The 15857-nt window shown below is 40.5% G+C and overlaps 1 protein-coding gene across 4 annotated transcripts in view; it reads right to left on the bottom strand.

Moving 5' to 3' along the window:
* LOC147604409 (uncharacterized) overlaps window positions 1–9941 on the bottom strand; it is a 62067-nt gene extending 52126 nt beyond the window's left edge. The window contains exons 1-3 of one of the 4 annotated variants that reach the window (XM_086795400.1): window positions 8586–9941; window positions 7996–8333; window positions 6082–7830 (exon numbers count right to left, since the gene is read on the bottom strand). In XM_086795400.1, the coding sequence (XP_086651526.1) occupies window positions 7019–7830; window positions 7996–8333; window positions 8586–8863 (1428 nt within the window). In that variant the 5' untranslated portion in view covers window positions 8864–9941 and the 3' untranslated portion in view covers window positions 6082–7018. Of the gene's footprint in view, window positions 1–6081; window positions 8334–8585 lie in introns of those variants that run through there. The other 3 variants (XM_086795399.1, XM_086795398.1, XR_015265421.1) reach the window with 3 other exon arrangements.
* Window positions 9942–15857: the final 5916 nt, after the last annotated feature.

The following is a 15857-nucleotide window of genomic DNA, read 5'->3' as shown; positions in this document are numbered from 1 at the left end:
ATGTTGATACTAATGATGATGAGGCTAATAGTGATGGTAATTATACTATTGCTAATGACTGACTTAATCAAGAATTAATGCTATTCATGCTAAGGATTAGCCATGGCACGTGCCTACACGTGACATCCCCTCTCGCTAAACTTGATGACGGGATGGACACTCCGTCATCCTTCCTCCCTGGACTATTGACTTTAACTTTGGCCTACTACTTCAACTTACTCGACTTTGACTGATATTTTTGTTTGAACACCTTTCACTTATGATCTCCACTTCCAAGTCTTACTGAAGAACTAAGCATATGTTCCCCATGCCTACTTTTCCCTTATGCTTAACAAAACGGGGAGTCAAACTGATCATGCCTCTTGCTAGGCCTTTGGAACTAATTTGAGAGCTTAACAAAACGGGGAGTCACCGACTGAAACTGATCATGCCTGTTGCTAGGCCTTTGGAACTAATTTGAGAGCTTAATGATGTATTGTTTCTGCATACATACCCTCAAGGAATGCTTTCTCTAGCTTCGCCTGTTGCAGACCATTCTATCTGCTACCTTACTGCACTCTTCTACTGAAGTTGTGCACCTTCCTTGGGACTTGCTTAGTGGCTGAGCCTGGATGCTCTAATACCAATAAGACCATACTAGGGAGTTTGGAAAAAGGCCCATTTTGCAAGATAAAAAAGATGGGAACACAATGAACCCTTTTAAGTTTTTTGTCAAAACCAGTTCATCTGACATATCATTAGAAAGCTCTTGAAGAGTAGGCTCTAAATCCATATTCTCTGACAACTTTGGATTTGGTATCAAAGATACACTAAAAAGTACATTGAAAAGTAAATTCTCAAAGTACTTAATGGGATTTTCTCAAACTCTCTAATATGGTTTTCAATGTTGCATATGTGGAAGCCTTGCTATATTGATCCACAACCCTAAGCCTGACTAAGAACAAGATGCTGATTAAACATGATTAATACAGTGAAGAGAGAAGAAGAGAGATACTTGGTGTCAGGTTTTCTTGTATTTAATATTGTACAAAAAGATGGTTGAATATATGTACATGGATGAGACCCTTGGTTAGCCCCATAGGGGTGACCTCTGGCCCAACTTCTACTTATGAATATGATGAATGAAATGACTTGGTGAACTGAATTATGGTTGGATGCTTATATATATGCGTGGGGAGCTAGTCAGCCAATAGTATCAGCCAGCTATTGGACAAAAAAACACGATATTTTCTTGACTTAAATGACGCACTTTTTGCCTCCCTTTCTACTGGCCTTCACAAGACTATTGTCAACTGGCTGCTGCTACCAGGTTCCCATGTTGATGCTGTCCCAGTTCCTACTCATGTTTGGAGTCCCCTTTTGGTCCTTTTTCATGGCCCTTGGTTGTGGGCTGGCCACCCTATTTTTCTATATTTTTATGGCATTTTTCCCAGGTCGGGTGCTTCATGCCCAGTAGGCCAGCACTAGGTGTCCAATCGGCCAGCCCTATTTACCTATAAATAGGTGGGCTTGCCTCTTTCATTTTTCATAGTCTAGTCTTCCTTTTGCTTCCTTCACTTATGAGACTATTTATGTCTCTTTCTTGGGACTGTTTTAGTGCAGTATATTCAACATAGTTGCTTCATATCTCTCTCTCTCTTGCACTCTCTCGGCACACTCTAGTGCTTATATGCTTCAGCTCCGTGCACTCTTTCAATATTAGGCTATTCTTCTAGGGCTTTCGCATGTGGAGACATTCACGATACCACTACTCGTAGGTCTCATAATTTACCTAGTAACGTTTATGTGGGTATAGTGCATATATTTGAGCAGTCAAGCATAGAGTGTGAGGATAGTGATGGTTTTATTGAGGTGAGATCTCATAGGAGACACATGATTATACATATGGATCTAGAGAGACATTTTCTATTGATGGAGATAGACCCTACTTATGAGGATTACTTCAGTGACCCTTGAGATTCCAAGGTTAGTGACTCAATGGATGATTCCGCTTGTCTTTCATGTGTGGATATGTTGCCAGTCTTCAATGACAATGATGCTTATAATAATCCTATTGATCATGCTTTTGCCTTGGAGGATCATGCACACAGAGAGAGATTTTCACATGAGGATTTGGTGCATACTTTAGATCATATCTATGCACACATGGATACAGTGGATCGTGCGTTGGATGTTTCGAGTTGTGCTACATGAGCGCGACAGCATCGATTCCCATCTGACTTTGCATAATGCTCGCTACGAGCTATGTGCGTTTGGTTCCAATGATTGTCAACACGACCCTATGTTTTTCAATACCGCAACATTTACCTTTGGGTGTATCATTTTTCATTTACAGTATATGGTTTTTGACTATGTGGCTCGACATTCAGATGCACCTGCAGCACATCCAATGTTATATGCATGACATGTACATGCTAATCCTCCAGCTAAACCCTAAAGGACAACAAATAAAGATCAAGTTTAGAACCAGATTCAGGAGCTACTGGAACTACTATTGGCAGGAAAGATATTATGGTGGGACAAGATGGCTGTCGGCGAACACTTGAATGACCAATCGAGAGGCTATCGGTAGCAAGATAATAATTCTTGTCCCTGTATCTTGTTGTCGACAACCTCTTCCTATATCTTGTGGCCAACATCCTCTTGATTGGTCCTTCAACTGCTCGCCGACAACCACCTAGTACCACCATAATATCTCCCCTGCCAATATTAGCTGCAGTAGCTCCTGAATCTGGTTCTAAATGTGATCTTTATCAATTGCCCTTCAGGGATTAGCTGTAGGATTAGCATGTACATGTCATGCACATGACATCCTGATCTTAGCCTACACGATGGTTTTTTTTGTGCCATGACAATTTGACATTCCAGCCAAGAGTTTCGAGCTCATTTTGTGAATATCTGTAATATCATATTCACATTAGGACTCTAAGGATGGGCTAATTATTAGTCTTCCCTTCGACCCAAGAGGATTTATGGCTATCCTCAGCATCGACATTGGTCTCCCATATTTATCATTTGACCCAGGTGGTTGGAGGACCATTCTTTTGGAGTTTACATGACTCAAATGGTACATTATTGGCCTCATCTTTGATAGCATACCACCTTCCTTTCCGTTCATCCCAGGAGGGGATCATGTGACTCTTGCATCGACATCGCGCGACTTATGTTTTTGGCACCTATTTGCTACGACATTGACATGTAGTCATGATTTTAGACTCTGTACATAGCCTTTTGTATGTATCTTTTGAACGCAACTACCCTTAGATTTCGAGGACAAAATCATTGTAGAAGGGGATGGTTTTAACAAAAGAGATTTTAGGATACACATGCACATGGGGCATGGACCTGGCCACATGGGACTCACGGGATGTGGTGTTAGGACATATCGGCTTTGGGACTTTAAAAGGCACCAGCCCTAAGACTATTGTACCTTTTATCACCTTTATGACCTTTTGATACCTTTTATGACTATTAACATGTGATTTTGTTGGGCATTCACACCTTTATAATGCGGATAGTCACCTTATAAAATAGGTTAGATATTTTATTATATGGGCATTCTGTATTTTAAAGATGTTCACATTCATTTAAAAGATAGGACAATTTTATAAAGTGGGTGCCCTGGGAATAATAGGCTTCACACTCGTTCTATTAAGCAAGGTGGACATGGGCAAGTTTGGACATTTAAATCATAGAGAAGACCATTCTACGGGTAGTTGGAACTTGAAGAGCCACTGCCACGAGGAGGATGCCATGGATGATAGATGCCTCCTTGTCACTTGATAGCTTGAGAGAGAGAGTGAGAGATAGAGAGAGAGAGAGTGAGTGAGGCTTGAGCCTTGAAAGTTGAGGGAGAACTTGAGTGTGAGGGTGGGTGGGGAGGGGGGGTGTGAAGCTTGAGAGAGTGTGTGTGAGGGAGAGAGAGTGTCTTGAGAGGCTACAGCTTGCTTGTGTGAGCTTGACACTTGAGACCTTGGCCCTTGAGGCTTGCCGCTTGAGGGAGAGAGAGTGTGTGTGTGTGTGTGTGTGTGTGAAGCTAAAGCTTGAAGTGTGAGAGGGAGTGTGTGTCTTCTTATAAGGAGGGAGGCAAGAGAGAGGCCAAGGCCCAAAGCCTCAAAGGCTCAAGGCCTATGGGCCAAGGCTAAAGGCCCGTGAAAAGCCCCTCCCAAACGGCCAAAAAAAAAGGTTAAAAATGTGACCATTGCCCAAACAGTAACTTGCGGCGTTCCCATGCAATCGTCCCCCACAACCGTCCCCTCCTGGATCCGTCCCCGGAACGCCATCCCTTGTGAGGGACACCCAGCTGGGGATGTCCGTCCATCCCCTTCCCACAGTGTTCCCGGGAGACGGCGTCCCCCCGTTCCAAGGGTCCATCTCCTATGACTATGGCTGTATGTGTTGCCAAGATTGGGAACCCCCAAACTTGTATTAGAATATATATGTACCTTTCAAGGGGGGGACCCTAGTGTAGCGTCCATTGTGCAAGTTTCAATTTTAAGCTTTCCTATGGGTGTGGATGTGGATGTGGTTTAATGGTCATGTTTAATGTTTAATATGCAATGATGGTATAAAAAGTGTCAAAGTCCCTAGTCCTTCGAGTGAAGTTCCCCACTAGCCAGTTATATTGATATATCAGAGCAAGGCTTCCTTCTCTCTATTAATTTTTTAAAAAATGATTATAAATGGGAAAAACACTTATCAACATTGCTATTTTAAGCATGGCCAAGCAATTCACAGTTGATGCTATAAGGGAAACAGTGACAGACCACCATGCAAAGGACATCTTATGGATGGAGTATTTCTTCATTGAATTATGATTAAGAAACATCTCCTAACAAGTCAAAATATTGAAGGGATTTTGAGGAATAAGGATTTCTATGTTCCTAAGTGTTCAAGGACAACACCTTGAACAAACTTTGCAGAGGAAAGCTAAACACTTTTCTAGTAAATATACATTTTCCTTTCACTTAGCTAAAAGTTTGTTGTGCTTATCATACATTTTGAAGAAAGACGGTGATAAGGCTTTAACCCTTGTATGCCCATACAACAAGGAGATTAGTGTCTGCCTAGGGAAACATTATTAATGACTGAAAAAGACTAGTTTAAATGATTTTTCATATGGAATTGTCTAAGTATTATGGACTATGTTTATGGAGCATTCTTCGCTTGAAGATTTATTTATGTGGTCATTATTAGCCAAGTGATTCTCATACTTCATTATTTTATAAATTACGTTTATAGCTCCCTTTGCTACGATGTATTGGATTTATGAAATGCATGGTATCACATGGATTGATGATTTTTCTATGGATTTCTATCAATGGTTGAAATACCTTAAAACTAACTTTAGCCTATGGGTGAGCCCCCTAATGTTGGACATGCCACCTAGTTGGTAGGGGACTTATATCTATGCTAGGCAAGGGACTCCGAGTGTCAGCAGACAAGAATCTAGTATGCTAGCGACTTCATGTCAGCACTTAGATCAAGTATCTCGTCGGTTAACTCATGTGGTATCATACATTTCTAAAGAGTGACCATCTAGGGAATCATCTTCAGTTAATACTTCAGAAGAATTGCAAGAGAGTCCTCGTGATGTGCAAAGACATGATGCGATTGAGGATGAGAACTTTGTATTCAATTCTAGTGGTTCAAGTCAAAAGCCGAGAATGGCTAAGATTATGAAATTTACTAACTCAATTCTAACCATCTCTAATCAATAATCAATCCTCCCACAACATCAAGTAAATATGATTTTTATGTTTTCAAAGACTCTCTAGATTGATGTAAACCTTACAGAGATGGAGGAAGTGATGACGTTGAAAATAAGAACTTACACAATCCGAATTGCATCAGATATCTCTTGAACCATTTAATGGTGCAAGTGGTGCAAGATTAAAGGGAAGATGATGGGCAAAGATGTCTACATTCCCCCTTTGCTTTTCCTATTTGATTAGTCAAGAAGAAAGATGGGACTTTTAGCATTGACTGTAGGGAATTGAACAAGATGACTATAATTCCTAGAGTGAATGATTTACTTGCTGAATTAAAGGAATCTAAGCATTTTACAAAGATTGACCTCAAGACATGCTGACGGAGGGTGATGAATTCAAGACGGCACTCAAAACAGAAAGCGAACAGTACGAATTCAAAGTGATGCCTTTTGGGCTCACAAACGCTCTTGCAACATTTAAGTACTTATTGAATCAGATCCTCAGCCCCTGATGAGTCTCTCTAATCCTTATAGGTGAAGGTATAATAGAGCCCTTTGTTCCATTAATTTTCAACTTTTATCCTAAGATCTTTATTCAAAGTCCTTGTCTATGCTGAGGATGTCCTTGTCTATGCTGAGGATGATGATGAATTTCATTTATTCCAACGAGCACGCATCTATATTGGCATGTCACCTTTTGAAGCCCTATATAGATACCCGGTAAAGTTGCCCTCGAAATAAAGAAACAACTTACGACAAAACAAAGTGCACAGGATGCGGTAGAAAGAATGCATAGGAAAATTTGGCGAAGGCCCGAACAACGATGAAGGAAAGTGCACATCATAGAAGAAGGCATAAGGAGTTCTAGAAAGAAGATAGGGTATATTTTCAAGTTGCATAAGCAATACGGTTGGTGCATGTACATAGAAAGAACACACTGCTCTGTGGATAAATACAAGGAAGGACAACACTTGCGCTCTTAGCTCGCTTACTCTGCTGATCTGAACACGTGACTTCTTACCAAGTAAGGCTGTAAGCGGAATCTTCCTTTTTTTCCTCTTTCTGTTATTTTAAATGTGCCTTAGGTTATTTCTGCTACTTTTAGTAATAGTTAGTAGAAATGTTCATGTTACGTGTTCTGAGTGTGCTGTACGGTATGCAAAATATATATATTGAGCCAAGATACTAAAATTAAAAAATTTAACATTAAGCACAAGAAAGGTGATACCTCATTATCAGCAAACTTGAACTTGACCCTCTTGAAAGAACCTCAGCCCTTGTCGCAGCTTTCTGGACGTGGAGCTTCCTTCAAGTGCGCTTCTGCTGTATGAAAGGTAAGGACGGTTGACGTGTGACTTTCTCCTCTAGCTCATGTTTCCCTTTCGAAGCCAGCCCACGCTGCATGGAAGTCCGAAGTTGTCTCCACGCTACACCACTCCTCCATCTTGGAGAGCAACAAACGTTATTTGTGGCTGTCTCATCATTCAATGCCCACTGTTGAGAGCCCAATTCCAAATCTTCCAGAGTCCGAGCAGGTGCAGCAGCATAAATGTCTTCCATGGAACGCATTTTCTTGAGCTTGATCCTCCTCTTGAACGGTCTTAGTCGGGTTTCATCACCTGCCAAACAATGATCTATGTGTGCATTCAATGCAGTGTTGGAAGTTGAAGAGAACTTTAGACATACAGGACAAACTTGTAGCATCGAAGCATCTGAATTTAGGCTTAGAAGACCAAGATCCTCAGTGTTCTTGCTTTTTTCAGCTTTACTGTGATGTCCCGAGGATTCAAACTCAATGGATAAGGCTGTAGGTTGATTTATACATCCAAGTCTCTTGTCATTGCCTTTACTCTCATCTTGATCGGCTGATGTGCAAAGCTTAGGAGGTTTAAGATTGTCCAAATCTCCTTGGCTTATAAATAAAGGCTGTATTGAACACCCATTAGAGAGCAAACTATGCTCCCTTGTGCCGTTTGTATGCACAATCCGATTATCTTGTACAACCTGAATAGAGCCACATCCCGCCTTCTCATCCTTTGATGAAGTGGTCACATAGTCACTTTGAGAGTGCATAGATTCTGATTCAGCGATAACATCCACTCCAACATCCCTGGATACATCTGTACATGGTAACCCATGAACCATTGTTTGTACACCTGATTTACCACTCATTTCTTTTTTCACTTCTATTACATCATCACCACAGAAACTTCTGGGTAATGTCTTTACTATTGTTTCTGTAACAGACTTCTGAACCAACTTGAAACTTTCCAAGCTATCCACACCTGATTGTTTTCCTGGCAGATGAGCTTCAGATTCACCAAACAACCCTTCTTCTGCAGCCGCCTTCCCAGAGACTCCAGTTGAAACTCTAATGTCGAAGTTTGTGATATCTTGTTGGCTGTTCTCTTGAAAGAGCCCGTGTGACATGACCTGCTCAGAACTTGCGTTTAGAGAAGATTGAATATTAATCTGGGGGCTGACGTATAGCTGGACATTAGGCGGGGGCTCAAAGGGTGGCAGCTCCACCTTCATGCCATGCATCAAGCACTTTTGTAAAATTCGCCGAGGGAAAGGCCAACACTTTGAGAAATCCTTGCCTCGAACGGTGGACACAAAATGCCTGCAATTTTCAGTACCCCATAAAAAGAAGCAGTTTGTAAGGAGCAATGACCTACAAGGGGGCTTCTTGCCATGACAAACCTTTTTCACAGAGCAAGCAACACGGAACTGGTAGTGAAAGGCAACCACAACCAAAGGTATTAGCGAAGGATAAGCACAGGCATGGTCATTTCGAAGGGTTTCCACGAGAGTAGCGGATCAAAAGGATGAATGCAGCAATGCCAAAAATATAAGGAAAAACAAGATTGTCTACCTGATTGTGAAAGGAGGAGAATGTGGGGAAGGTATCTGCTCCTCGCAGGGCTTCGTGACATCCTGCCTTTCTTCTTCTGTTTGAATGGGCTGCCCCATTAGTAGCTGCTCACTGCTGTGTTCTCCACCCTTAGTTATATGAGCACACGGTAGTCGAGCGTCCATCGTCTTGGTTTTTGACTTGGAGGGCGAAATGTCCTGAAATCCTCTAGAGGTCGAGATTGTTGCCATGGCGATATCATTCAGCACGGTCTTGCAGGCACTAGGGCTGCATATCATATAGCTTCAAATTTGCATCCTTGATGCTCCATGTCCCAAGAAAACATAGAGTCATGTAGAGGTCGACAGCTTGCACGTGTGGGTGGAAGCATGTAGATAAACGACCTGCTTAATTTGGACAGGGAGATAGATATATAAAGGATAAATATCTGAGCTTCGAGATAGCATAGCAAAGGAAAGGTTAGCAAATCAAATCACTGCGTGTTCAAGAGCTTGGTAGAATGTGCGATGGGAGCTTTTGATGAAGATCATGAAATGCTTGCAGTGTAGGTAGTGTTTTGCAGCAACTCTACCATGCTTTTAGTCCCCCGTGACAACAACGGCAGACATGAGACATGTTTGATATCTTGAGGATAATAACAAACAGATGAGTCATGCATATATAAAATAAAGATGAATCATGAGAGCATGGATTCACGAGAAGCAACAACAGCTCAACCTCTTCAGTAGTTACTGGCATTCAAAGCTTTTCTTGGATTGAGTGCTGCAGTGTGCCAGGGACTCCAGATGATGGACGAATAAAGACGAAGCAACTTGCAGCTCTTCTTCTTCACAGTCTTCACATGCCTTAAACCTTCCCAGCCACAGCTACTGCTGCCGCCCCTTGTTGAGATCAAAGCTCTAGTACAGAGACCTATTCAAGAGAAGAACTTTCCCCTCACCCCCCCTGCAGAGATCCACAGAGGGCAGGCAGAAGAACAATGGCCCTTTGAAAGAATCAAAAACCCTGGGGTCGGCGATTGGATGAGCTTTCCACAGCGGCTGCAAGAAGAAGAAAACTTCAAATCTGCACAAGTAGCTAGGTGCAGGAAACCCTCCCAAAGAATGAAAGGCGATATCTGCAGAGCAAGGGAGACGACAAACTCAGCGGTGCGAAAAGGAACGACCAACGTCAAACGGCAAAAGGAGAGCACGGAGGGAGAAGAATATAAAGAGGTGAGAACTGAGACTAGGAAGCAGACCATCACATTAACACCAACAGAGTCCTCGCTAGAAATCAGAACGAAAATGCGGGTACACAAGAGGCTGGAGGTAGGAAATGCGGGTACACAAGAGGCTAGGCATCTGGAGGTAGGAAATGCGGGTACACGAGCGTTAGCCTTGTTGGCATGGCGGACACAGCATACGAGCGTGGAGTAAGCTTGAAATGCTGGCGTTAAGAATCACGCCCATTCTTTTTAAGCTAAGTACATTACTGCATTAGATAATAGTGTGTGGCTCATAAGACCAAAGAAAAGTCATATATTGGCATTATACTATATTTTTATTGTGATGTATTAATTGATGCCCCTTCGTCACCTTATTAATAGGGTAACTTTATGACTTCTAAGGTTGAACCTTAGCATCATTTCCACAATCTCGGCCACCACCCCGTTTGGCGCCTCGTGTATCTCCGCCACCGCCTCCTTGGCACGGCAACCATCTCCGCCACCAACCCTTGGGCTTTCGCCGTGCCACCAGCCCCTTGGGCTTTTGCAACAAGTGTTGGGGAAACGGCCAGCATCACCTTTAGAAAAATGACCAACGTATGGAGAGCCAGCAGTCCAGAAGTGGAGCAACTAGTGGCGGTGGGAGGTGGCACGACACTCGACCCTTCCTTCGACTCGCTCATGCAGCCAACTTACCAGGCCCTCGACCAGAGCGAACCCCCCCATGCTGCGAAACACCCTCCCTCGAGACGAGAGCCTCCGCCTTAGCAGCAAGTTCCAACTCAAGAAGGCTCGTCTAATGGAGGGTTTGAAGGTGGGTTTGATGCCGGATTTGTTATCCAAAAATGCACAGAGAGGCATGGCTGCCACGTACACGTAGACGAAAACAAAATCAAATCTTCCTAATTATAGTTGCCACATATACCTTACAAAAAGAAACATTCTTCTATGGGTCACAAGCCCAAAAAGTAGTTAATCAATAGAAAAAAAAAGTTTTGGGTGCTTATTATACTACCATATTGGGGCTTAGTGATAATATATTACCGGCGTTAATTAATATATTATGACCCTAAGGTTAAAACGGAGCGCAACGCAGCTGAGATAAACGCGACCCCAAGAAAAAAAAAAGAAGCGGAACGCAGCTCGGCTAAACGCAACCCAACAAAAAAAAAAGAAGCGAAACATAGTGCATAAATTTTTCGGATCGCTCTCTCTCTCCTCGTGTTCATTCGGTCTCTTTGTCTCTCTCTCGCGCTGAGGCCACAGCCTCAAAATGGCCACCACAGCCCATTTGCTTTTATTCCCAACTGAGGCGGTTAAAGAAAGATCGAGAGAAAGCTTGAGAATTCTTATTTTTTAGACATCCTATCTCCTAAGGTTGTACCACCTAAGGTTATACCACCTCACTCCTAAGGTTATACCACCTCAACTAATTAATTAATAGCAAAGAATATTTTGGTTCCATATTGGCACACTTAGATTTGCAATCGCCAACTTCACATGGATCTATAATATCATTAATAATGAGACTCTAATGGCATTCTTTGGTTTCACCATCCACCTTCAGGTAGGCATTGCGATTCGTACAAAGAGTCATCCCTCTTGATGTACAAGTCTCATCTTACATGTTAACTTCCAAGTGTAACGGTGTAGATGGTTTTATCCTCTTTGTGGTCTCTTGATGACTCTTTGTATGAATCTGATCTCTTCGTGGCCACATTATATGGATCACACTTTAGCAAGATAGAGAAAGCCATGCATAAGCTAGGCCCGTACGAGTCTCAATGCACGAATAGTCACTTAATGTGGACTACTATGTACATAACAACGTGCCACTTCTTCCTTTAGGCCTTGTACAAGGACATAGAGGAATTATCTTGTAGCATTTAACATTCTAGGGGACAAGGACATAGAGGAAGTATCTTGTAGCATTTAACATTCTAGGGGACAAGGACATAAAGGAATTATCTTGTAGCATATAACATTCTAGGGGACAAGGCTATCAGAATTGCAAGCAAACATGTGAAACTTCCTAGAGGATGCATTGGTTTCCTACATCATGCCACATGAGGTAGATCTCAAGCTATACATACTTAGATTCATGTACTTTCAACCATTTATTTTAAAATTTCACAAACTTGACACATGATTGTGTTATATTTACAAAGCCTTATAATTGGGAATGGAGAGCAAATCTTATGAATAAGTACTCTAAACTTTAAAAATATTATTTTAATACAATCTTATGAGTATTTTAAATCAAAAAGAATATTGTGATTTCTTACAAAAATTATGAGTTCTAGCCATACAAAAGAACCCAAAAAAGTAAGTTTTAAAAAAAATATTTTGATCTAACCACATTAGTCCTACATTGGAGACATTGCATGCCTATATCAAACCCAACACAGAAATTTCTAGTTTAATATCTACAACTATGATTAATATCTACAACACAAATTTCTAGTTTAATATCTACAACTATGATTACTCTACCAATATGTGGCCTAAATTGGAAAGGTGCCATCTGAAACATGAAGCCTACTTCAAAATCCTTATTCTAAGCACCTCAAATAAAGTAATACCAACATTAAGAAAAGAGTGCAAGTTGTTTTGATGAAGTTTGATACTGCTCTATACAAGTGCTTTAAAAAGCTTCATTATACTTCTAAAAGCTTTTATGAGGGAAGACAATTGCATCCACATAGAGTTGATGGGAATAATGTTGTAGATTACCTCATTGGGTTGCCACTTTGATTGCCTCGTTGGGTTTCCACTTTGATCCCAAATGTATTGCATTTAATCCATGCCCTCTTGCTCATGTTAGCTAATCACTGCAATGTATCCTTTAGCCTTGACACGTGAAATATGCTTATGACTTCTACGCAATTTTTTTTATGACTAATACCACTTTTAACAAGGGAACATCCTACTCTATAGTCTCAAGTCTATCTAATTTACTCTCCCCCAAGTAATACTCTTTCCACATTACTATGCTACTTCACCCATGGAAATACACATACTCAAAAGACTTTACTTACATCGGAGTAAGGATCCTTATAAGATGCCTTCACTATAAAAGCATCGAAGGTGTATCAACTCATAGCTAACCACTCATATCATAAAAAAAGGTGGGCATGGTCCTACAATCTTAGTAACAAAACCACTTAAAATTTTCCATTTTTATAGGAGTTGCAAAGTTGTGTCAATAGATGTACTTAAAACGTCCTCGTAGAGAGTCAAAGTAGTGTGATGCATTCATTACACCAAAACAAGGGAAAGCTTATCTCATTCCCTATCATCTTGTCCTCTACATGATTACATTTTTCTTGTTCTCCTCATGATTGCTAATCTTTTTAAGTATATTTACTTGCTTGGAATTTCAGTTGTTTTATTTCCATAAATTATTTCCATAAAATCTCAAGAAGATGCTATGTTCATCATCTCTTGATTTCTCTATTTCTCTCTTCCTCATTGAAAAGCACACAAGTATGATAGTACCTTGAGTTGTAGAAGTCACCTTTTCATCCTCCTATTGGCTTTCTTGCTTTGACTAGTTGCCTTTTCATCCTCCCCTTGGATTTCTTGCTTTCTCTACCCCCATATATAAAAGTAGGTCAATTCCGCCACTTTTTGCAAGGCCTTCGGCTATTTCTAGATTAGAACATTCCTCTTTCTCTTTGTATTCGTCTTCTTATTTATTTACTTCATCCTATTCTTCTTCTTTTTATCTTTGATAAAAATAGTTTTGCTTTGTTATTCTTCTTCTTTTTATCTTTTGTAAAAGTATTTTGCTTTGTTATTGTTTTTAGTTATTTTGGTGGTTTTTATTACCTTTAGACTGTCATGTTCCTTTTAGAGAGAGAGAGAGAGAGAGAGAGAGAGAGAGAGAGAGAGAGAGAGAGAGAGAGAGAGAGAGAGAGAGAGAAGTTAGTTTATAATATAAGAACAATTCGGGTTATAGTAGAACCCCTACTTATCAATTACAAGCACCTTAATACCGAGTTGTATGATCAAGTAGCCTAGGAAAAGAATTACTCGTCTTAGCTTGCTTTCTTCTTCTTCTTACCCTCATATCCTCTAAATTGTGTTGCTAGCTAGAAAGATTGCTTCCTAAATTCCTATACCATCATCAAAATAGAGTGCCTTAACACCCTTCTTATATACTAGCTTATTAGCAAGGATTCTAAGTTTCTAGAAAGGAAACATGTTAGCTTAGAAGGAGGAGCATCCTTTGCTTGAAAAGCCTGAGAGGAGTCTTGCACCCTATACTTCTCCCTCAAGCAAAGGAGAAGCCTCCTTTGCTAAAGAAGCCTAGGGGAGTCTTACACCCAATTATGTTCATTTCATTAGGATTTGTCTCATGTGATGTAACTATCTCCCTTAAGCCTTTGCCAATGTTTCTTTTGACACATCCTCAATTAGCCAAGCCTCCAATGCATGACTAGCCACATTTGGTTAGGCCTTTGATACATTATATAAAGGTAATACCATACACTTGCCTCAACCAGAGAGTCGCTAGTAGCTAAAGCTAATGGTCAACATTACGCGTATGCCATGTTCTTCCTCAGAATATCCACCCATTACATTAATTTCCCCTCAACATCCCTATAAGCCACCATGCCATGCACCTTAACTTTTTTTTTTAGAGGTGCACTCTACTCTCTTGCCATTAAGCATTAAGGAAAGCTCAGGGAAAGAAGATTTTAAACACTAACCATGTGACCCATGTCGAGATCCACAAAGGGTGGAATAGGGTGATCCGTATGCCACAACACATAAACCTTTATATATAAGTCCACACTCAAAAAATGTTGTCTACATGAGGCAACATCTGGGGCTACATCAAATCTCTAATTTTTTAGAGACTCCGCACCCACCATGGAGGAAGAGGAGAACACAAACCTCACATCCTCATTTCTTAGGGGATGTATCATGTGAGTTTAAAAGAATATTTTTTTTCATTTCACTTTTTTGGGATAAATTTACAAAAATGTACTTACATAAGGGATTTTTTAAAGATTTTTCTCTACAACATACTTTGCCAAGACCTCTTGCTTTCATTCCTCTATCTCTTTGTCTCTCTCTCTCTCTCTCCATCCCTAAGACCATCATTAGAGCTAGCTTAACACTTTATTCAAGTGTTCTCGATTATAGCAAGTACGGATCTAACCACCACTTCCACGCGAGTACTATCACCCCAAAATTACTTGCTACACAATGAGGGATGAGATGATAATGGAGTATTCTTGATTGACAAGTGTCTTACCTCCATACATTTAGAAATAGATTTTAACTATAATTTTTAAATACCATCTTATAAAATGCCAAGAACATGCAGTTTGTGTGAAGCAATATAGGGCATATACTCATTACTTTGTGCCTAAATGTGTATTATACACAACGCCATCTATCCACAAAGGGAAATGTATGCACATGAAAGTTAAATGAGTGAGAAAATACAAACATTACATTTTAGTATATAAACTTGTATACTATTGTGTATAGGCACACAGAAGGAATCAATATAATTGTATATTTGATCTAAAAATTCCATTATGACTTCCTTCAAGTATCATGCTAAGATGTCAGCTAGAGGCCTAAAGTTGTTGACATAGTCTAGAATTATACAATCTTACTTTTTATGTAGAGATGTGTAGAGTGCTATATATAGAGAATAGAGTGCACGCCAATAGACATGGAAATTTGAGTAAATTATGGGTTTACTTTGATAATGTTCATTGTATATTGAGGGATGGGAAATAATGGCAAGCCATGTATAAGACCTCTTGGATGATTTGGATAATATAATTTCTTTTTTGATCTAGAGTTTGCTGAAAGTGAAAGTAACCCTTCATATATATAACATTTCTGTGGCCTTGGGGTGCTCAAGAACTAATAACAATCACCACTTTTGAGTTCACGAAGGACGAAGCCAAGCCTCAAGATTGATGATGAGGTGGAGGGACTATAAATTATTGGAGACCAATTGGAAGAATATATGGTGAAGCTCCTAAAGAAGATTTTTATTCGAGGGTGAAGCTACTTGACCCATTAGAAAAGGAGTC

The sequence above is a fragment of the Cibotium barometz genome, chromosome 62 (genome assembly GCF_041138505.1).
Source record: "Cibotium barometz isolate CiBa-2024 chromosome 62, ASM4113850v1, whole genome shotgun sequence".
In the NCBI taxonomy this organism is placed as follows: domain Eukaryota; kingdom Viridiplantae; phylum Streptophyta; class Polypodiopsida; order Cyatheales; family Cibotiaceae; genus Cibotium; species Cibotium barometz.
Note: the sequence above shows the minus strand (reverse complement) of the source record. Positions and strands in the feature narration are given on the sequence as shown.